Raw genomic sequence first — 23,811 nt, 5'->3', positions numbered from 1 at the left:
AAGTGTATTCATGCGATGTTTTTATTTCACCTGTGCCCTGGAATCTCTATCCTCCGCTAAGTTTTAGCAGTGAGTACAATCTCAATACCTTTCCACAATAATGAATTCATTACTAATTAATCAAGACATCAGGCAGACAGGAGATTCTCCCAATGTTTGGGAAATACTTTTTTATTTCAATAGTCCTCAGTGTTTTTTCTCAAAGACATAATTGGCATCAGAATTATCAAGTATTTAAACAAAACGCAGAATGATATGGATTCCCGTAAAAAAAAAAAAAAGGCACCATTCTCAAAATAAAGCAGGACATTTGTTTTTGCTCTGGAGTGTTTAAGCGTGAGAGACCATTATTCATGGCTTGGCTTCGTTCACGGCTTTGGCTGGATATGTTCAAGTGGAAGCTGAAATTCAGTCGAATATCTCAGACGTCTCAGGTCCTCCTCCACCTGACACACAGAAAACAGTCACACAGACCACCATTATCATTAGTACTAACAATTAATTCAGTAGGATTTACACATAGCAATGGATTATAATTGGTATAGGGTCTTAAAACAATGAATGCTGAAATAGTTCAAGTGTAGCACATGTACAGTTTGAATGTACTTCCTACATTTGTATGTGTTAGTGAGGTAGATATGACTCTAAAGTGCATGGATGCTTGGGGTTGTAAAAAGTAAACCAATCAACCAACCTCAGCCAGTTCATCCTTAAGTTCATTGTATTTTTCCACGTTGAACCTCTTCCTGCTGGCCCCTTTATAAAAGTAATGCAGGAACTGTCTGTCTCTCATGTCTGGGTATATATAGTCCTGAGGGAAAAAATGATATAGGATTGCTCTTAATGTGGGTAGTAAAAGTGTATCTGCACACATTTGCATGATTTTGTACAAACAGAATTTTAAATAACTAGATGAAAAGATTGATATCACTGTCATACCTGTCTGTTAAATATGAAGTGAGGTTAACGTAAAGACTGGAAACAGTTAGCCTGGCTCTGTCCAAAGATAACACCATCCACCTACCAGCACCATTACAGCTCACAAATTAACACATAGTTTTACTCTAGGTTTAATTCATACAATAACTGAAGTGCAAAAACCGCAAATTGGGGTTTACTAGTGTGCTGTTGTGTGCTGAACTTTGGGCGTGGTGCAAATACTTCCTGAAGTCTTGTGGTCACCGTGAGGTTGCCAGGCAAGCAGCAGAGACCAGAATTCCTTGCGGGCAGCCAATAAATAGTCCTGCAGTTAACCCCACATCAAACCCCACACTGTCTTGTGCTGGTAGGTTTTTTTTGTTCCCTTCAGACAGAGCCAGGCCAGTTGTTTCTTTATTGTGTCTTTATGCTAAGCTAAGCTATCTGCTGCTGTCTGTAGTTTCATATTTATCTATCCTCTCATCTAACTCTCTGCAAAAAAGTGAATTACCCAAAAATTCTCTTTATATTAAATCAATTAAAAAAGAACAAAACTTAGTTTGTTTTGTGTGTCTTTTGACCCTGAGACTTGCCTGTTTGGTAAGGACATAATAGGCGAAGGCTCCAATGCTGGTGGCGTAGGTGATGAAGTACGTGACGGGCTCCATGACGTCCCATGAATATACCCACCATGTGAGCCAGGCCAGAGCGCCACCCTGCACGGATAACAGGGCCATGCCAGTCCAGACAACCCTGGAGCTGTGGAAATCTGCTGAATGCGACAGCTGTGCCTTCATCTGTCAGGGTCAGGCAATAATACATGAAGGGATAGGTTACCAGCCAATAAAGCTAACAGGACGGAAATGTCACCGGTTTCTTTCAAAACAGTACTGAGACTAAAGTCGGTCAAGGGGATGTAATGAGGGATAAAGCGAGGTTTAATGGCATACAGATGTTGAGACGCATCTACTACCTTCTCCAGGGGTGACAGCTCCTGTTTGAGGTTGTCCAGTCTCTCCAGCAGCTGCCTCTCTTTCAGCAGGTGGTGTTCGGGCAGGTGGAGCGCTGTGTGCAGCAGATGCACGACATGCTTTACGTCCTCCAGCTCCATGGCATGCTTGCCGCCGCTCACTGCAACAGAGGGCACAACAAGGTGGATGAGTCGTGCCACTGATATTTATCAGCAGGCCTAAGTTGTAATTGCCAGGCAGACAACATGAGGAACATTTACTGTATGACCGGAGAAAAATGTGTTGTACCCTTTTCAGGAGAGCAGACATTATAAACTGCATCATTGATGACGAGCTGGAAGTCCTTGTCCAGCAGGGTGTCTATCAGCGTGGAGTTGGCTACACGCTCTCCATCTGTCAGAAGAGGACAAATATCTAACTCAGTACTTTTATTGCAATCATATAAAATATATATATATATATATATATATATATATATATATATATATATATATAAATAATGAAATGCTAAACAGATCACCCTCAAAAATCATGATCTACAATCGTCTGAAATGAGAGTCAATAACTTACTGCCTAAACAAAGTTACTCATCACTGCAAAACTACAGGTCTTCTAAAGAAATGAGACACACGGGGAAAGTAAGGAAGACTCCAATATTGTATCATTAAAGATCTGTCCACTTTAAATTCCAATGTGTCCGGTTTCCTGAAATGAAACCTGTCCAACCTGCCTCAGCAACAATGCATGTGTAAATGGACAGAGCGATTACTACCAAAAAAACATGTTTTTCCAGTCAGGAGATTGAGTCACACCCTGTCCTTAAAACACACTGCAGGAGCGCTGTATTACGGACCAACAAGGACAGCTAAAATAAGTTGTTACATTGTAACTGCCATTTACAGTCGCCCTATTCATCACCTATTGCAGTGTAGTGATAGACCGATTTTATCGACCGGCCGATATATCAGGCCGAAATTTGCGTTTTTACGTGTATCGGCATCGATTATAAAAAAAGAGGTTGGGTTTAGGAAAAGAACATTGGGAAAGGCTTTACTAACAATAAAAAACATGAAAAATCATCCGCAGACTTGCGTCCTTTTATACTACTCGCTACGGCGATAATTGGCGATAATGTAATGTAGATCAATGGTGGCCAAACGAGGTTGATAAACACGCTAAAAAGCTATTACGTGTCTTGATAACACGCCAAAATGGCATACAAATTGGCGTGTCATACATACGCCACTTTATGAGCTCAGTCTGGAAATGAGGTGCGAGCTACAAAGGTCTGGTAAGAATCACTTCTTTCTACTCCACACCCCCAGATTTTTTCATCAGTCGGGTCCCCGAGATCCCAAAAACTGCCTCAAAACACACTGAGGCGACACACAACTTGAGCTTACGTAATACGTCTCCATAGCAGCAGACGGCACTACTCTGTATCAAAAGGTACTTCTATACTCTTTGTCTGTATTGTTGCCCAAGAAATGAAAACCGGCAGCTGATTGGACGAACGCGTCACGTGAATTAGTTTTCTCCGGAAATTCAAAGACAGACTGTCATGGCGGCTTGTTCAGATTACGATCTCATATTGTACTAAAATAGTTAACTGAAACGTGTTTCTGAAAACATTTTAAGCGAGAAATAGGCCATACAGCTGCTGAATCCGTCTTCATTTCAGATCGACAAAGGTAAGTTTAAAAGATTTTCGGCAGATTTTGAGAGGCTCATCCGCTCGCCATTTCCGGGTGAGTCCCGTCTGCCCTGTCTCCGACTGAACATGTCAGGTCGGCCAAAATGAAGGCCGACAGCCCCTCAGATGGACGACGGCACGGAACACACTGAACAGACTCGAGTCACCGACCTCGCCAGACCGTCCAACGGCCGATTATCGCCCTTAGAGGTTTAAAGTAGCAACAAGGAATTGCTGCTCTCTTGATTATTTCAATGCTGATTTACCTTTTAAAACCTTTAGGGTGGATGTTACAGCAATCTAGCAACAGTGGTGAAAATGAGTTAATGGTTTGTGAAAAGATAGGCATCGTGCCAAAGTACTCTGTGCTGCTCTTCAGCTTTCACTCGAAACAAAAGAGCCTGCCAAACCAGGTTGCTACCAAAATGTTTAAACCTGACTCACTGAAACCACAACAATGTGATCGGTTTGGTTTGTTCAAATCTAACACATGATGTCGAGTCCTACCCTTAGAGAAAATGGAAGTAGTGGCTCCAGGGTCCTCTCTCTGCAGATCTACAATCAGGTCTCCTACGTTCATCAGCATGGGTCTGAGGAAGAACACACACTTCTCCTTCCTGGAGGGCAACGGGACCTCCAGAACCAAGCGGCCATATTTGTACCTCAAAGACACGTCTGCAACAAAATGAGGAGGAAATCATTTTCATGGTATATGTCATCATCATGCCAAGCTGACACATTTAAAGGTCCAATATGTAATATTTGTACTGTAATAAATCCAAAAATGACACCAGTGCCTCATCAGATATTAAGGAAACATGTTAAACTGAAATACTATCTTTTCTGACAACAATGTTAATGTCAGTATTTTTTCTTTTTGAAATTTACATTCCGTGACGGAATTTATGTTTATGTTTTGATCTGTGTGTTGTTATCAACGGCCCAGTTTGACAGGCAGGCCGGGTTGCCAGATATACCTGTAAAAACTGTGCTGTGGAGTAACGTCTGGCTATGTTAGAAAAGCGTCTAGCAACGTTGTTGTGAATGCTGCGGTCTCAGCCTGGCAACCCCCGTGAACTTCGAGTCTGGGCAGGAGGGGGCGGGGGAGACGACTCTCCAGTATTTTGAATTGGTAGTGCAGTAACTATTTTAACCGCTAGCTGCCAGTATTACACACAATTACATATTGCACCTTTAATCATTTTTCCCCCCAGCAAGAGGGATTGTAAAGTCACAAACAGGGGGCAGCCGTGTGAAATACAGCAATTAATTATCATGTGGAGGTAGTAACTGTGTATTACCACTGGAGGGTGCGAGGGCACTGTAGAAAAGAGCTTGACAATTTCCAAGTAGAGGCAACCTCTGTTGAATCTGAAAAAGAAAAGAAGGAAATAAGTGTTAAAACCAGACCATTACCAGCTTATTCAGTTTGTTCTCTATACTCAAAAGTACATCCCTCCCTTGGTGAACTGACATTAAAGAGTAAAAGGATCCAAAGCATCCTGTAAAGAAGGATCTGGAAACAAATCCATTCAAAAACAGCCTGTCAGCAAACCACATTGATTCAGTTTTAGCTTTGCTCCGAGAGTGCTTTTACATTAATATAAATGTCTTCAATAACAACAATGGGGGGCTTTTGAAAAAAAAAAAAAAATTAAGCAGATTAAACCAACCCCTTTTTTTTTTGCAGCCTTTTTTGCTTAATGAAATGTGTGTCTCTCAATAAAAAGTACCATCAAGAACTCTGCCACACTCCTAAAAATAAATTGGGCACCCACAGGGTACCGCTCATTATTCCAGTCAGCAGGAGTACTTCTCTGTACTGTACTTGATATTTTTGGAGTGTAGTCTTTATTAGTTTGCATTCAAACACATATTTCTACTTAATATTTAAAGCCACTGGGATGTGCTACAAAGCAACTATTTTAGCATGAAGCCACAAACATAAAGACGTTTACTCGAGAGTCAACTTAATATCTCCATAATATCAAACTAAACCAACACAAATGTACTAAATGCAATCTTAATAGCAGCATTAATAACAAATATTATGTTCAGATACAGAAAAGTTGTTAGGTTATGTCCTCAGTTTCCTACTAAGAAGCTCTGAACACTAGCTTCCTGGTGCTGACACTTGGGTAGTTTGAACCTCAAAAACAGCATTCATCACAGCATTTCCTATTGAGCTGAGAGTCAGAGGGGTCCAACTGACATGTAGGGATGTGGCAGCCACTCTCTCCCACCGCTTTGTCCTCCAGCTGGGAGTTCATTCGATCAATATCACATTAAACAGGAACAAGGGAGCCGTCCATTTTCATGGGCTGAGAAAGCAGACAGGCCTTGTGATGGAGTAGAGGCCAGATGTGCAGAGGTCCCTCACACTCCACTGGTTAGGAAAAGGGGCTTTAACAGGAACAATAACATTCACAATCAGCAATGAGTAACTTTCTTCATTACCAGAGGCTTTTGTATGTGGAAACTGGACTGGACATATTGGACAAGCAGAAAGAAACATTATAAAAGCAGCCGGAAAAGGTTTTTGTTATCTGGAGATTGAATACCACAAGTGTTTGTTAGCTTGCTAATGAAGTAGTGCACCACACTGTGAAGGACAACATGATAAATACTCGCTGTCCCAAAAAAGAGCCAAACAAAGTGATCCCAATGAGACACAATTCAAGTTCGGCTTGTGTGAGAGCTCCAGATGTTATTGTACAGCTGAAAGCTGTCACGGAACTTTACTACCTACACATCAGCACACCTGCTCCCCATCGACAATAGGAAAAAGTATTTTTAGGGAATATACGTGTATATTCTTTAATACCAGTAAAATATGTCAACCAAATGGATAAGCATGGTGGAATCCAAAAGTACAGTGCAGTATACAGTGGTTTATATGGATAGAATTCCTTTATCACTGGGTCTGCATAGTTATAGTCATATTTTTATATAATTCATTTTCTGGAAAATCAATTGAGAAATAGTTTATGGACAGTTTCAGGCTAATTTGCAAATGAAATACCTGACAGGCTAGGAACTTCATCACATACCTGCAAAAACTACCTAAAACTAAAATCCATACTGCCATAAAGCATTCCCACTTATTGACTTGCAACATAGGCGACAGTGGCCGTTTACAGTGGTTCCCAACCTGGGGTTTCCTTAACTTTGCCTCTCTTATGAAATACTACTTAAGGCCTCTATAATTTTTTCAAATTTAACAATGTGAGAGGGAAAACTCTTTGGTTGAACTGCTCACCCACTGTCCACAACGGGACCATAATTTGTAACGAGTAGTTGCAAGTAGGCACTGCTTTGTTTTAAGCCCAAAATGTTGGAAATCAGTGGCCTTAATAAAACCAGAGGAAATAAAGGGATAACTGCCACAGTAGAAATGGGATCAATAAATCTCTTACAGTTGACAAATTTGTAATATCTCACTGTCGTCGTATCGCCCATCCGTAGTACAGCTGTGCATAACCACGCTGTCCCTGAAAGCTGAAAGGGTCTAGTTATTATGCGACTCCTCATAGTTAACCATAGAGAGCAAACACATTATGTTAAACAGTCTCGAACAGCGTCTTATAAACCGCCCCTACCGCCCCTGCCATAGTGCTTCATTAAACTGAGTGGTGCAGGCACTGACTGCTAACACATACAGTGTATATAAGAATACAATGCCTGTCACTTGTAAGCAAACACTTCACGTCAAAGTAGTTTAACAGGGGAGTGAGTTGAGCGGCATTTGTGCTCATTGCTAATGTGAAAACAGAAGATCTGGAGCTAAGCGAAGCTGGACTATTTGTCTCTTTACGGAGTGTGTGTGTGTGTGTGTGTGTGTGTGTGTGTGTGTGTGTGTGTGTGTGTGTGTGTGTGTGTGTGTGTGTGTGTGTGTGTGAGAGAGATAATTGACCACCAGAATCAATTCAAGTTTAAATGCTACGTGCAGACATACCAATCCCATTCGAAATCAACACAACGTGGTCACTGTGGCAGATAATGCAGCACGAGAGCTGTGTGATGAATAATAGTCCATTTCCAAAGCCATGCTGCTGGCCCTGTGTTATTACTGTATGGCACACTGCATTACAAATACTGACCCCTTTTAACTTCTCTCGCCTACATGTGAAAGTTACAAATGACCTAACACAGCACTACAATAAAGAACAATTTAGTAATATGCTATATATTTATAGCAAACTCAGTCAATATACATATAAAGGGGGAATGTTACATGACATTCAACATTGAAAATCTAAATTCAAATCAAGTTTTATTTAAGGTGTAAAATCACCATTAGACATGGTCTCAGTGCACTTTACAATTAAAGGAACACAAATAACAGACAGCAACAGAACAACTGAACAGCATTAAAGCAGTAATAATAAACAATACAAAACCAGCAACATAAGACAATAAGTGAAAAGTAGAGATGCACCGATTTCAACTTTCTAGGCCAATTCCGATTTCTCATTGAGTTTGAACTGCCGATACAGATTTTAGCCGATTCCGATTTCATATTTTCTAACCACTTTCCAGCACACACAAATATTTATTTTCTATCTTTTCTTTAATAGAACATTTTTTGAATAGATAATCAATCACTATAAAACAGAACTAGGCCTATATAAATGACTCCTGGTGTGAGACATTAACACACATCTAAAGTGCAATGTTAGAACCATTTCCTTCTTCTCACATCCAATATAACACTGAGATATATATATATATATAACAAATACAAATGAAATAGCCTAAATATAGTCTTGCAGTTAGGGGTGGGAGATATTGACCAAAATGAATATCTCAATATTTTTTTTCAATATCTCGATATCGATATTCAGACGATATTTTTGAAATCCTTCTAGAAGTTAAAAGAAGCCCTGTTCGGAGTCTATTTCAGTGGTTCTCTTGGGAAAATGTACAAGATGAAATCATAACAAGATGAAATCATAACAATAAACAAAGGGCTCTGTTCTGTAACATATTGTACACAACCCTGTCCTTATTGGAAGCAGTCCTGGAGCTGGGACAGGGCCGGGTCAGACTAGGTTCTGATAGTCCTACTTGGCTGTATAGTCCTTCTGACCGGGATTTATGCTGGGATCAGGAGTTGGATGTGGTCTGGATGTGGCCTGGCCCAGGTGAGGGAGAGGTGCAGTTCTGTGTGCTTTTTTTTGATGTTAGAGTATACATGGTCTAGTGTGTTCTTCCCTCTAGTAACACAATCTACATGCTAGGAGAAAGCTGGAGGGGAACAGACTTCAAGGACGCCTTGTAAAAGTCCCCTGTATCCCGTATCCAGGTGATCGCGCTGCAGTTTGTTCACTATGGTTAGCAGTGAACCAAACTTTTGCTAACGTTAGCATCGGGGGCTATGTAGATGGCAGTGTGCTGTTTTCGTAGTAAATAAAATGTACAGTATATTACCGACACGGCTCCAGGTCAGGTGAGCCGTACTGGGCAACGATCCTGCAGTTGGTACTCCATTCATTGTGCACAAAACAGCAGTCCTCCGCCTCTGGTCGTGCCGGAGTTATGTTCTCATTCTGCCGGTAGATAGCTAGCTCGGCGTGCTAGCGCCGACAACAACCTGGAGGGCTCGGTCAGGCTATTTCCTCCGGGATGTTATGAGTCGCCTGGAAGGCTCTCGTAACGGCTGTGTTGTATCATAGTCCTGTATTGATTAGTTCAGTGTGGCTGTACGTACTTGTATAAATATACACCAACAGGAGAGCCACTGCACAATCGCGCACCGCCATCTTTGTTGACATGAGTGAACGTCATAACGCACAGGTAAGAACTAGTAGCAGCTTACTCTTGTGCGGGACGATCGTGATTTTGTACAAAAAATACAGTCAAACAAACCCCTACAGTATTAAAATCGCTACATATAATTGTTTAGAAGGTTATAGTGTGCGCTATTTGTTTTCTCTTTAACTTCCTTCAGCTCTTTTCATGTTTGGGGGGTCTGATTGTACAAATTATGAAATATTCGATATCCCAATTTTGCATATCGTCCAGACAACAATTTGGATATTATCGTCTAAACGATATATCGCCCACCTCTACTTGCAGTATAAAGATATTTCTCAAAACACACACGCAGGCCTGTTTGAACGTCAACAGTAACGTTACCTGAAAACATAAACGTCACACAGATGATTTAATGTCACCGCTCATTTTACAACCAGTTTAGCAACAAAACTAAACGTTGAGGGAAGATTAGGTTACTACGTTTTTAATGTTGGTTTGGAGCGGTATGCATCCCCACTAACCTGGAAAGCGTTTTAAACAGTAATACAGTGTGTGTCGGAGGAATACAGCGTCTTGCTCTTTTTTTTTTTTTTTTTGCAGCGGGGGCGGCAGAGGGACCGCAGCGTTCGCTAAAGTTAGCTTCTTGTCTCATCTGGGGTCTGATAAACAGTAAATTCAGTGTGCCCAACACTATTTTCCAATAAACTGTAACTGTCAAATTTCAGGGGACCCACATGAGTGCGGTTTTCATGTTCCAGTTGTTCAGCCTCAGAGGGGAGAGAGAGAGCGGCTGACTGTTCGCCTGAGATCAGTAGAGCAGACTACTCTGCAGAGCCGTAATTACGACTTTATGACATTTCATAAAAAGCTGATTGAGCGTCGGTGCGCTCATGTTGCGCGATGTTAATCATGTGGCGCCCGAGTGAATTTGACCGGCATAAAATCGGCATATGTCAGACTGACCAGCAGGTCGCCGGTCATGGCCGGTCACGTGAAAATCGTCCAATTCCGGTCACTGGCCGGTCAATCGGTGCATCTCTAGTGAAAAGGTGTGTTTGTGAAGGACGCAGAAAGCATGGTGTGTTACGGTTGGCTATAGTATAATGACTAGAAGTGGGTTTTCAATCTAGATTTAAATATGTCAACTGCTTCTTTAACATGTAGTAGGAGCCCATTCCACAGATGAGGGGCACGGTAGGAGAATGCTCTATAACCAACTGATTTTTTTTGTTTACAAGGGGAATGACCAGGAGACCAGCATCACGGGAGCGGATAGAGCTTGCAGGTGTACATGGTGTAATAAGCTCAGATAAATAAGGTGGTGTGAGTCCATGCAGGGCCTTATATGTTAAAAGAAGAACCTTAAAATCATCTCTAGCTTGCACTGGGAGCCGGTAAAGAGAGGCCAGAACAGCAGCAGACAACCCCCCTGGCCTTATTACATTTTAGGTTTAATTTTTTTTCCTTGCAACATCTGACTGCTGCTGTAAATGCCTCGAACTCACTAGCAAACAATACAGAGAATCTTTGGGTATTCTTATATATATATATATATATATATAAAAAAGATCCATATTATTAACAGTCTATGGCTGCAACTAGGGCTGGACCCGAATATTCGAATATTCGCACATTTTCAATTTTAAAATTTGACATTCGAATATTCGCTTTTTCATTTTGGTTTATTTATTTTCTGCATTTATCGCGCTCACACTCCAGTCCAACTGGCGGTAATGCACATTTAAGAAAGCCAATAAACTAGAAAGAAGAAGAAGAAACTGTCGGTACACAATGACGCCCACTTCAAGCATTTAGCAAGCTGGGCAGAGAAGCTAGCGGCGATAACAAGTGCGGAAATGGAAAACTGTTTCGCGTTTTTCCGTTGTGATTCGGCCAGAAACTTCAACATTGTGAGGCAAATAGATCGTTTTGGAATATAGAGCTTGGATATTACATTTCCTTGGACTCTTGGGGATTTATGAAAATCAAGTTTTGGTCAAAATACCACTTTGTTGCTGAAAGGACAATGAAAACAGGTATGCATGCACTCTTGGCTGCGCAGATTATGGCTGAATTGTTTGATTTTCTGTTACTTTGTAACAGTTGTGTACATAGCTGTATATTTTAAAGATTTAATGCTTTAAAGTTATAAAAACGCTCATGAGTGGAAGTTTTATCGAGGTTACAGCGACGCCACAGTCACAAAGTGTCTCGTTGACGGGACGGTGATCCTTGAGAGGTTAAAAGTTTATTAATTCTGAACGCGTCTGGCCTGTCTATCTATATTGCACCAAATACGACACTGCTGCACTCCCTTGTGAAGTTGTTTGGATGAAAGGTTCTCAAAATAATCAAAATGCAAACAAACAGACACATAGAGATTCCTGCATTTATTAGAGATAATAATATGTTCCGAAGCTTCGAATATTCGATGCTCATTACTACCGAAGCTTCGAAGCTCAAAAAATGGTATTCGGACCAGCCCTAGCTGCAACTAATGCTTATTTTCATTGTCTTCCTATTATAGAGTGAAGGAACTACAAAATATTCACATTTAAGAAGCTGGAATCAGAGAATTTTGAATTTTTTTTATAACAAATGACTCAAACTGATTAATGGATTATCAAAATAGTTGCCGATTAATTTAATAGTTGACAATTAATCAATTCATTTTTGCAGCTCTAATATAATCTATGGTTTCATTGAGGCTACTCCCAGGCAAAGAGGCGGACACCCATTGACTGCAGGTTAAAGTCTGTACTGCCTGAACAAGGACATACACAGCAAACACCCGAGTAACAGGCGATCACGCCCATGCCATGTCACAAGACCCAAACACAGCCTGCAGAAGGGAGGGCAGAGGACTGCTAATCCACATGACGACTAACGTCACCACTGGCTTCTCAATTGAACATTTGTTTGCTTATCGAAACTGAACACTCTTCCCCATTACACGGACAATCATTATTCAGAATGCAGGGCGGTCGCTGTTTATCCATTGTCCAGAGTCATTTTAAAGCTGCAGGGAACAATGCTGCTCACCTGCTCCTTATCTGCAAATTTTATCCTCTGACTGTTCTTTCTCAAAACAATCAGAAGGTATATTTACCCCTTGAGCTATACATTTCTTATTTATGCCATGCCAACAGGGGGAGAGGAATGGGAGAAGACTGAGCAATATGGCGACGAACTGCCATCTCCCTCCTCTGCAGTGAAGCGGGCTGGGGCTACACGCTCGAGCAACGATCAGGGTTAGAACAGTGACAAGCAGCCTCATTTTCCCAGCAGTCGCCCAGCGGGTCGCTCCATTATGAATCCTGTCACAACTGAGCTATGGCCTGTTGCATCAGGACTTTCTAAAGAGATCTCCTCCCACTCTCATCAAGAGTTTTTCACCACGCACACACATACACATTTGTGGCACTATCTTTGTGGGGACCTGTCACTGACATAATGCATTCCCTAGCCCTTTACCCTAATCTTAACCATCACAACTAAATGCCTAACCTTAACCCTTACCATAACCTAATTATATCCCTAATCCTAAAACCAAGTCTTAACCCTCAAACAGCCCTTTAAACTTGTGGGGTCCAGCATTTTGGTCCCCACAAATATGGACCCCCGTTATACTGGACTCACACACACACACACACACACACACACACACACACACACACACACACACACACACACACACACACACACACACACACACACACACACACACACACACACACACACACACACACACACAATAATAATATGACTTGCAATATCTTGCAGGAATGTCATGAAGCAGAAGGAAAGGAAAATGTGTGAGGGTGATAAACGACCTAAAAGACTGGAGTAAAAAAAACAAAGGCTGCCAAGGAGAGAAAATGAACTACACCCTGTTGCCATCATAAGAACAGCCAGCACTGTACCATGAAAATGATTTGCATTGAAGCATTCGTCTTCTGCTAGCCAGTTAATGATGCAGTCAGGTTAGGAGGACAAAGAGCATGAGGATGACTGCGGTACGACGGCATGAAGGTAGTGGAAAGACAAATTTTGTACAGTGCTTTTCATGCAAATACGACAAATAAGATGTTTGGTTGTTTTTTTTTACTGTAAAACATACTCTCAAAATATGTCAAAATGAAATCAAAAATGAAAATCAGTAAGAGATAAGAAGCCAAAGGGCAAAAACATGAAAACCATGGATACACGGTATTACTACAAATCAAATGTCAGATTTAATTTATTCAACGCATGCTGGGAATGTGAAGAAGGCATTTAATCAAGCAGGTAACAGTTTTCCAAATAGTTATTCTGCCATGAGAAGAGGGTAATTGTCTGTTTGAAAGACCTTCTCATCTGTGTCTTCACTGCAATCCAAATGGGTGGTGCAGGATGAAAAGTAGAGGCAAGATTTTTAGTTATCGAGATCATACTTATGAGATTAGGACTTTTGCTCTTACAAGTATTCCTCAGCGTTAACACTCCAAGCTTTAATCCACAGACAGTTCTTTACCCTGCAGCTTAGCTAGAATACTGAAAAGAGGGCGACAAAATGTATTGCCACAGGGTCACTCAAGGACAAGAAGTGCATTCAGTGGATAACTAGTTTGTTGGATTAAAAACATCCTTGAATTCAGTAAGCAAGGTCTCATTTAAAAGTCTGCAAAGGCAGTGCAATAAACCTTAACAGGTTTAATAGGAGATTGTTTTTATTAAGACCTGTTTCAGTGGATCATCATAAATAAATATGATGTTTGACCATATGGTTGTAATTGATGAGGATTAATTTATTTATTTGATTATTTTTTGGGCATTTTAGGCCTTTATTTTTACAAGACAGCTGAAGACATGATAGGGGAGAGAGAGGGGGAACAACACGCAGCAAAGGGCCGCAGGTCGGATTCGAACCTGCGGCCACTGCGTTGAGGAGTGAACCTCTATATATGGGTGCGCGCTCTACCAGGTGAGCTACCCAGGCGCCCTGATGAGGTTTGATTTGAAGGATTCGATCCTATGGATCTCACATATGTCCAGCATGTGTTGTTAACAAGACAGACCACAACATGACAGTGACATATTGTATACATGTATGTGTCTATGTATCTGCCCAGGATGATACACTGAATTGTATTGTGTATGCACATTTCTACAAGGAATCAATAATGACTTGGCTCAAGCAGACGGAAAGTCTAAACTTTAAAGCCTGTGCCAGACAAAATATATTCAAATATCTCAAGGTGACTGGTGATGCACATTCAACTTTTATAATGTAATCCTTGTGCTGCATAACAACTTCTTACTGTCACTTTGAAGTTTTGAGAAAGTCTGAAAACTAAGACCTCATTCACATCTAGTATTATGAAATTTGATGAGAGTTACTCCAAAAAGAACAGAGGCATATTTGCCATTGCATTTACATCTGGTACGAATATGTGTTCTTGTTTTCTCAATACGCAATTTGCAGATCTAAATGTGCAAAGACTGTGTAGTGTTTCAGCCAGGTAAAAGGTAAAGGAAAGCAATGCTCTGTATTGAGCCCACTTATTTTTTTATTTGCAGAGGAGAGTGGCTTGTCTGTAGCTTTTTGCCAGTACTGCATGACAGAGGAGGAAGAAGCAGAATTAGAGGACCTTTCAACTGTTAGGCAGATCTTTTTATTAAAGAATGTGTTTAAACTTTACATCCGGCTCAGATCTGATTAGACTGCGAGCCAGACCACGTACAGATGTGTTATCTTATAGCATTCCAATTTTAAAAAGGCTCTGCATGCGCATACATTTTTCCCCATATACAGATGGCATGTTTTTTTCCCGCCGTTTTCATCTTTACTTCTCTCATCATAGCTCTTTTGAGGAATTTTCCATGCTGAGCAGCACTGGTCCCAACACCAGGACCTTGATATCAACAGAGTGAAATGCAAGTAGGGCTGCACAATTAATCGCAATTGTATTGAAATAGCAATTTGGACTAGTGCAATATCCAAATTGCAGGGAGGGCGCAATATTTGTTAAAGGCAAAATATGTGTCAAACCATTCCTGATTTCTTTCTGTATGCTTTTGAAACCCTGCTTGTGCATGTTTTGTTTTCACAATGTGCAGTGTTGTCACTCCATGCTTAAAAAGGAACAGACATTTTATATGCTATACTTGTAGTTTCCCCTTCTTCATCCTGTTTAGCCTCCTGAACCCTTTCAAAACTGGATGCACAGCGATGAAACTGATATTGATCCTCTCATCTGACTTAGAAAAAAATGCAAACAAGTGTTATTTTAAATACAGGCAGTGAACAATGACTAGTTGCTGCAGAAAAAGTCAGTATCACTTATTGTCGGTTAAATTTCTCTCAGCACTCCTGCCCTGCTTAGTAGTATTTCAATCTCCATCATATTATACCTGTAGCATAGCTACAATGGTGAGTGTAGAAAACAAAAGAAAATGATCTAACAGCACCATCACTCACTGGCATAAAAGACAATTTCCCTGGAGCTTCTCTCATAAATGCAAAAGTGTTTTGCCTAGATAATATTTTCCAAATGGCAATCTTTTGCTGAGGGCAGTACAAACAATGACAACAGATGTTGCTAGAGGTTTAATCTCTTGCAGATTCTCAATGAGGTCTCATTTTACTTTTTTCAAGAGCAGCTGTGTGAGCAGCCGACAACACACGCTCGATACTCAACTCATCTCTACTGCCACTGACTATTATATTTTATAATTGCTGTTGAGCAGGGGTATAGAAACACTAAATTAGCGAGTCAGAATTCGAAGAATTCCACTTTCAGTTGCTAATCCACAACATCTGTTATTTCTCCGTTATTTTACTGGCTAATACTGCTTCCTATTATGTCATATAAACCGGCAACTTTCTCTCTGGATTCCTGAAACTGGCCAGCTGTATTTATATATAGTCTGTCTTGTTAATGGCTCTCTTATCACAGGTGTTGTACCAGCCTTTTCAAAACGAGCTGTGGTGCAGCCACTCCTTTAAAAAAAAAAAACACACTCCTGACCTGAGAGTTTTACATTTTGTCCAATATCTAAATCTCACAACAGTCTTTTTGATCAACATGGGCCAGGCTGAATCAGCCTATTTGATATTCCACCTGTCTTTTGATATCAAACACTCACCCAGTCTGTAGTTATGGGGAGGGGGCTTAGGGGTTAAAGACACTGAGCCTGTAATTACAAAGACCCCTGTTGCATGTTGCAAGGCTAAATACGTTGCTTCTGCTGTATCTTTAGAGGTTTAAATAGGGGAATAGCACAACACAGAAGTAGTGACCATAACCATACTTGGGTGAAAAATGTGACTTATGTGGAACATCCCGAGGACACAGAGGAGTAAGAGGAGTTCTGTTTTTGAAAAAAATGGCTGCGTTCAGTGTGTCTTTACCCTTAGAGGTCAAAATGGGGTTTGCTGCTCTGTGAGAAGCTGCCTGCATCAACACTTTGCTTACAGTATGTCATTTGAAAAGAGGAAAACTGCAGCTCTGCGATTTTATATATGACTCAGTCTAAAAATAGAAATCATCTTAGTCATTCTTGCATGCAGGAATGACTCATGGCAGCTTGTCCATCCAACGGAAATAATGGTTATCCTCATTCCCTCAAACTGTATGCTAATATTCACACAGTATGGAGACTATCACGGCGTTTAGCAATACAGTATGCCCTGTTCTTCCTGCACTGGCCAAGATTTGGGTGTCCGCTTGGGATAAGCCTGTTCAAAAACTAAGCTGACCTATGCAATTTCTTCATATGTATGGAAAAATGGGTAATAAAATAAAGATTAAACTGGCCAATTTAACAGTTCATTATTAACATGAGTGAGTAGAACCACACCACAAAAACCTCTTAGTGATGCTCTGGTGCCATGTGGGGTTTCACTTTATGCAGCAATACGCTCACAACTATTATTTGTACAGACAGACATTTACCTTGCATCTTTGACTATGGCTGTGGCATGATGATCAGTGTTGAAACTATACAGACAAGCCTGATGGTGCACAATGTTGGCATATGATACAAGATATTGACCTTTATGCTGTAGCAAAGAGCTGTTAGTGGTGTCTCTTGGGATTGTTAAGGGTAGTATATTTAGCAGCCTAATCATGGTATTTTTCTCCACGAACAGCTTCCTTGGAGGTGTAATTGAATGACTGCTTACGTGATGACATTATGTACAGTAATGACCAGTCATAAACACGTTTCAAGGCTGATTGGCTTGATCAATCATGTTTATAAGAGCTAGGTAATGCATTTAAATAATTCATTTGTTTTTCTGTAAATCCTGAATGCAAATTACAGAATGCATGAGACAGGAGAGCAGATAGTGACAGTACATTATGAGGTTGGTGAAAGAATGGATCATATTCAAGCACAAGGAAAAACAACCAACCTCTTTTTGATCAAGTTTACATCTGATGTTTGACAGGTCAAGAAGCCTGATGTTAGCTACAGAAAATAAGAAGTTGAAAAAGAAATCCTTCTTTGAACAGTGCCCTGAAATGACTGAAGTAACGTTAGCTATCCAAATCGACCACAGTGTATACCGAAGTCAACGGTGTTGTGTTCAGAAAGCAGGAAAAAACAGGCAATCAACCTTTAACCTTGGACTTTTTGAGTTAATTAGTTGCACGGTGGTGTAACAAACCTACGACGAATTTAAATAATTACCTAAAGGATTAATTTACCTGGTGAAGAATTGTAACAGGACGAGTAGTTTTGAGACCACAATGAAGAGGCTGAATACTTCCCAAAAGTCTCGCCGTAACTTTGCCGAACATCCGCACCGAAGCCATCGTCAGCCGTTAACCGTGTTAGCTGTGCTTTTGAGGCATAGCTACCGGGTAGAGATACATCCAAAATATGAGCCCCAGAGCCCGATGTTCCGGTTGGTAACGGGTTGTTGTTGTCTCTGTAAAAATAAACAGATGACACGATAGCGAACGTTACGGGACAGAGGGTGGAACAGCCAGCCCCGCCTACGCTGCATACCATTTCCTCCAAACAGCATGCATGGTCCGTGCCAGAATCCGCTTCCTTTTCCCCCTTTTTTCCGTTGGGCTGTTTTGCGTGAATCTGCCAGCAGGGAGAAACTGGACGTTAAGTGTCAATATCATACACCCAGGGTGCCGTCCCAAACCAACCTACGTAGTCAGGTTTAGGCTTACCGGATGTACATTGCTGGGATAAAGCTGAAAAAGCACAGTCGCAGCATCCGGGGTTTTGCGCCGCTCAGGACGGTTGTGGTTGGTTGGAAAAAAAATACAAACAAGCCTGACCTTTTTGTCCCCCCTCCCATCTTGTTAACTCGTGCAGCCCGTTCTCTTAATACGTCCATCGTACAGCCAGACCAGAACCCACTGGCCCACTCCCAACCCAAGGGAACGTGAGTTGACCTTGCATTCAGTACACCCCATACATACCACCCCAACTATAAACTGCTAATACGCATGAACTGAACAGGTAGGCTGGTTATCAAAACGAGGCTGGAGGACCCTCGGGTGTCTTCCTCGACTCAAACGCCCCGGACCTGTTGGGAATGACACCCACCAATCTACCGTTGGTTTCTCTTCATCTCAAATTAGATCAAATAGGTTTGCTGTGTAATACCTGAAAAAATTATAAATGTCTGAGCAGCACTCCAATGGGAGTTCAGGAAATTATACCCGCCATCTTGGATTTCACATAGATGTGTTGAATGGTAAATTGCACTTTTGTGAATTATTTAACATAGTCTACATTAACTTGAATTTTTATAATTTTTTTGCTGAGAAGTAAACCTGCCTTTTGACGTGTTTGCACTTCAGTATTTGCTCAAAAACCAAACTGGAAATTAATGTCCATAATAACTGGTGCTTCACAAGCGTTGTTGGGAAAATTAATTGACAAAATTTAAGCAATAAACATTACTCATTGAATAATAATTACATTGCTTTAATGATACTGTTGTTATTATGCTGTAGCAGACGTAATTGGGGAATACTCATTACTGCACCTCCAGCCCGAGCATATAAATTTGCTTCCTTGAAGAAAACAGTGTGGCCATGTTTGTAGTTCTTTTTCAAAAAAGCTGGACACAGTTTGTTCGTTGGTTTCAACCAACCCGGGCAAGGATGTACTGATCCCGAGCAGACCGTACAACCGTGCGATCGAAAATACTTTGGACACATGCACACTGCTGCTGGATAATTATTTCACCCATAAGGTTTCTGTTGAGAAGCACGTGATGGATTCTCGTAATGTACGGAGTGCTGAGTCACGTACGGGGTTACTCCAAGCTAACATGTCCCGGACCAGTTGGTATGAAGAGGGACATGCTGGACAAAACTACCCCTATCATTCAACTGGTAAGACAGCAAAACAAGCTACCCCCCCCCCCCATACAATGTTGCCGTAAAAGAGCATTAGTGGGATAAGTATGAACTACAATCCCATACACTGCTTGTTGTTAAAAAAAAGTAATCACATACTGTAACTCACTACTTTTACTTAATAATGTGTTACTGCCCATTGCCCAACACTGTTATCTAATCATACAAAAATAAATAGGGCAAGTCCGATTGCTGATTTCAGTTCACTTCCAATACTTTCTGTTGCATTGGCAGTTCCCCAGCTTCAGACTAAACCCCGTCAGGCAAGTAACTTCTTGATATAAGCTCAGGCCCCTTGAATTGAGAAGCTTTGTGCCATCACACTAGACAATGACTGCAAATATTAGAGAATTACGTAAAAACTATCCTCTCCTCAAAGACACCTTCATATCCCTGGACTTTGGCCATGGACTTTGGAAAGAACTAGACTGCCCTTACCTAACACCCTAATTAACATAATGACTGATGAGTTCATTTGGTAAATGTGTGTTCTCAGTTCCCAGTTTTTTATGATGTCAAATACCAAAGCACAGGGAACACACATGCATCTATACTGTATTTGACTGAGAAATATCTACAACGGCCATATATCTGTGCGTGTGTAATTTGTGTCCGTGTGACAGACGGAGAAAAAAAGTAAGCAGCTTCTCACTTTGATTATCACATATCGCTCAATTAGTTTTTATTAAAATGCATATACTTGTTTGTGTTTTTTGGCATAGAGTGTCTGTACATGCGTTATTCATTTAATCAGTCAGATTACTGATGAGTTTTTACCCAAACCAAACCTTTCTTTGATTTATAGGTATGGACTTATTCGTTATTTGCCTCCAAACTAATCAATGAGCCCTCAGAGATGTGTGGTCAATAGTAGCCATCAGCAATTTTTGTTAATGGCTCTCATTTCCCATAATGACCAGCCATTATATGGTGGACAAAATGCCAGTCTGGAAACATTTAAAATACCATTGATTCTGGAGGCTCCAGTTTGCTTATTAATATTTAAGCATTTTACAGATAAGCTGTGCAGTTGCAAGCTGAGCCTGATTAATAAAATCTGTATAACCAAACTCAACAGACAACAACAACCGCTTTCAGGACACTCTTGAAAAAAAGATTTCTCACCTTGTACACATCATTGTATCTACTGTACTTAAGGAGAGCTATTGTGTAGTTTTTAATCATACATGCAATATACTATAATACGATTAGTTGTTTGTAAGGTACAGTACCTTGGTCACTTATCAAATGTTTGTTTGTGTTAAGCTTTTGTGGAAAACAATATGAATGTTAACCACTATATCATAGGGGTTTAAGAAAAAAATCGATTTACAATACACTACACTACAATAAACTTATTTTGCAATACTGTATCGATTTTCAAAAATATATGTATATATATATATATATATATATATTTTATACAGAACAGGCCAAAAGTTTGGACACACCTTCTCATTCAAATGCGTTTTCTTTTATTTTCATGACTATTTACATTGTAAATTTTCACTGAAGGCATCAAAACTATGAATGAACACATATGGAATTATGTACTTAACAAAAAAGTGTGAAATAACTGAAAACATGTCTTATGTTTTAGATTCTTCAAAGTAGCCACCCTTTGCTTTTTTATTAATAAGGGAACAAATTCCACTAATTAACCCTGACAAGACACACCTGTGAAGTGAAAACCATTCAAGGTGACTACCTCATGAAGCTCATTGAGAGAACACCAAGGGTTTGCAGAGTTATCAAAAAAAGTAAAGGGGGGCTACTTTGAATAATCTAAAATATAAGACATGTTTTCAGTTATTTTACACTTTTTTGTTAAGTACATAATTCCATATGTGTTCATTCATAGTTTTGATGCCTTCAGTGAGAATCTACAATGTAAATAGTCATAAAAATAAAGAAACACATTGAATGAGAAGGTGTGTCCAAACTTTTGGCCTGTACTGTATATATATATTTTTTTTGTTTACGTGCAAAAATATTCATGTAAGACGGTGGTTCACGTTTATGTTGTGTTTAAACCCCCTACTGCTATGGCTATGCTGAGACAACCACTAGTGTCCTTGCCTAACAGTGCCTAGCAGTGCCTGAATTTTTGCTAGAAGCTAACAATGACAAAATGATATCTGCCAAAGGGGGCTACTTTGATGAGTCAAAAATTTAGAATACATTTTAGTTTATAAATTGATTCCATGATTTCTTTTTTAACTTAAATTGTTCATTTGTTCTATTCTTTCATTTCAGAGTACAATAAGACATTGAACTGCATGAATTTCAATAAAAACCTGGAAAAGTTGGGGTGTTCTAAAACTTTTGACCGGTAGTGTATGTTGCGATGGGAAGTAACTGTTTGTGGACCTGTGTTTATGTTAATCCCCATTAGGGCCCTAAAAGAGCATGTATCCTCAAAATGAGCTGATGCAAATTGAGACATTACGTCTCTCTCTGAATCACCCAGACAAAAAATACCTCAACTAAAAAACTAATATAAAAGAGAGGAAGGTTCATTCATAAATCAGTTGTTCATTTGTCAGTCTCCCTTTCTTTATGCCATATCCTACAGAGACCAGTGCACTGAATCCTCTAGATCAGTAAAAGTCATCAATATTCCCAGAGAGAAGATGGATGACCGAAAGGCTGCATACAATCAATATGCGTTTGGCAAGTAGGTTTTTCCCCCTTTTGAATCTAACCTTTTTCTTTATGAAATTATGTTTTCAACATTTTTATGGAGAAACTGTCGAAAGACAATGTTACCTCATCGGTGTACACAATAAAGTTGACTAAACAACAATGTATTAATGAGTGTCCGTCATCATGTGCAAGCTTCCCTTGACAGAGACACTCAATGAAATTGCAGAGAAACTCTTCTGCCCAGTTACTCTTCTTTTTTTATGGTCAGCTATTATCCGTCACCCACTGCTACATTTATCCATATTGGCCACAAGCTGACTAAGACCCTATTCAGCTCCTCCTAATGAAGTAATTTATTGGATGTGTACCAAGTTTCTTTTTGAAATGAGTTGGCTAGTGTACTTAAGGCCATTGAGAGAAGCTGCACTTTAATAACAAAATTTGCTTGCGTAGAGATTTGTCTGCAAGTTAATTATCGAATATCATCTTGATGCAAATGAATGAATCTAAAAAAATATTTCACCACATCTGGGTTTACTGTTACTTAATGTGGTTTAATTCAAGTTTTAATCCTTAATGGGTTGTATTAAGTAAGAATCAAAAACAAACAATTAAATAGGTTCTTTCATATACCTTTTGATGAGGTTTTTACAGTGTTTTATTTGTTCCACTGGTCTACATTGCAGGTTAGATGGTTCTTGCAGAACCTCTTCAGCTACATGGTTGCTGGGATGGACAGACAAAACAGCAGACTCACAGCTCAACAGCTTGATGGGTGAGTTTGTAGTTTTACTTTATCTTTTGGGGGGTCTATCTAGTTCAGCAAAGGCTGACCTCAGCAATACAAAACCATATTGCACAATGAATACCATCACATAAATAAACACTGTACAGCTGCTAAGGTACTGAACTCATACAAATTAAAAACAGGATTAACTTCTGTATCGCAAAAATCTACATATAACCTTATTGGGTTCTGTTTAAATTAATAAAAAGGATTAAAAGAACAGCATTACAGTACTCTATAAGGCTTACACTTTGTGGATATTTAGCGCCGTCTTGTGGTATCAAACAGTCAGATGCTCTGAATACAGTGCTGCTCATGAGTATAGGAACCCATGCTAAAAAGAGGAATAAAAAAATCATCTTTTGGAAATTGATCTTAATACCCTAATTAAAAAAATGAGGAAAAGTCCAGCCTTTAAGGACACCAATTTTCTTTGTGAATGATTAATGTATTGTAAATAAATAAATGTTCTTCCTTAAAATACAGGGGGCATAAGTATAGACACCCCTATGTTAAAGTCCCATAGAAGCAGGCAGATTTTTATTTTTAAAAGCCAGTTATTTCATGGATCCAGGATATTATACATATACTTATGCCCCCTGCATTTTAAGGAAGAACATTTATTTATTTACGATACATTATTCATTCACAAAGAAAATTGGT

General features: G+C 40.0%; 1 protein-coding gene and 1 long non-coding RNA gene across 3 annotated transcripts; one reads left to right on the top strand and one right to left on the bottom strand.

Annotated features, from left to right (window-relative positions):
- Positions 1 to 139: 139 nt before the first annotated feature.
- On the bottom strand, positions 140 to 18,608 carry LOC114569462 (mitochondrial calcium uniporter dominant negative subunit beta). 2 transcript variants are annotated; one of them, XM_028599283.1, is made up of 9 exons: positions 18,513 to 18,608; positions 18,033 to 18,420; positions 4,884 to 4,953; positions 4,090 to 4,257; positions 2,178 to 2,282; positions 1,892 to 2,049; positions 1,512 to 1,715; positions 695 to 811; positions 140 to 446 (listed from the first exon to the last, which is right to left on the bottom strand). In XM_028599283.1, the coding sequence occupies exons 2-9, from the start codon at positions 18,138 to 18,140 to the stop codon at positions 369 to 371; spliced, it is 1,008 nt and encodes a 335-aa protein (XP_028455084.1). In that variant the 5' UTR covers positions 18,141 to 18,420; positions 18,513 to 18,608; the 3' UTR covers positions 140 to 368. The 2 variants fall into 2 exon arrangements, with proteins under 2 accessions (XP_028455084.1, XP_028455093.1); XM_028599292.1 differs by having other exon boundaries at positions 18,033 to 18,256; positions 18,337 to 18,603.
- On the top strand, positions 18,562 to 23,467 carry LOC114569480 (uncharacterized). Its single transcript, XR_003694402.1, has 3 exons — positions 18,562 to 18,730; positions 22,291 to 22,392; positions 23,048 to 23,467. It is a non-coding gene; the product is annotated as an uncharacterized LOC114569480 (long non-coding RNA).
- The last annotated feature ends 344 nt before the right edge of the window (positions 23,468 to 23,811 follow it).

The sequence above is a fragment of the Perca flavescens genome, chromosome 2 (assembly GCF_004354835.1).
Source record: "Perca flavescens isolate YP-PL-M2 chromosome 2, PFLA_1.0, whole genome shotgun sequence".
In the NCBI taxonomy this organism is placed as follows: domain Eukaryota; kingdom Metazoa; phylum Chordata; class Actinopteri; order Perciformes; family Percidae; genus Perca; species Perca flavescens.
The sequence above is the reverse complement of the archived record's forward strand: the minus strand, read 5'-3'. Positions and strand labels throughout refer to the sequence as shown.

What these genes read in the sequence shown, in the direction of transcription:
- LOC114569462 (XM_028599283.1), bottom strand. Translation starts at nt 18,140, where the DNA reads ATGGCTTCGGTGCGGATGTTCGGCAAAGTTACGGCGAGACTTTTGGGA. An exon ending in AGCTGTCACCCCTGGAGAAG is followed by an intron (nt 1,716 to 1,891) that starts GTAGTAGATGCG and finishes TGACCCTGACAG; the next exon opens with ATGAAGGCACAGCTGTCGCA. An exon ending in ATTATGTCCTTACCAAACAG is followed by an intron (nt 812 to 1,511) that starts GCAAGTCTCAGG and finishes TTTTTCCCTCAG; the next exon opens with GACTATATATACCCAGACAT.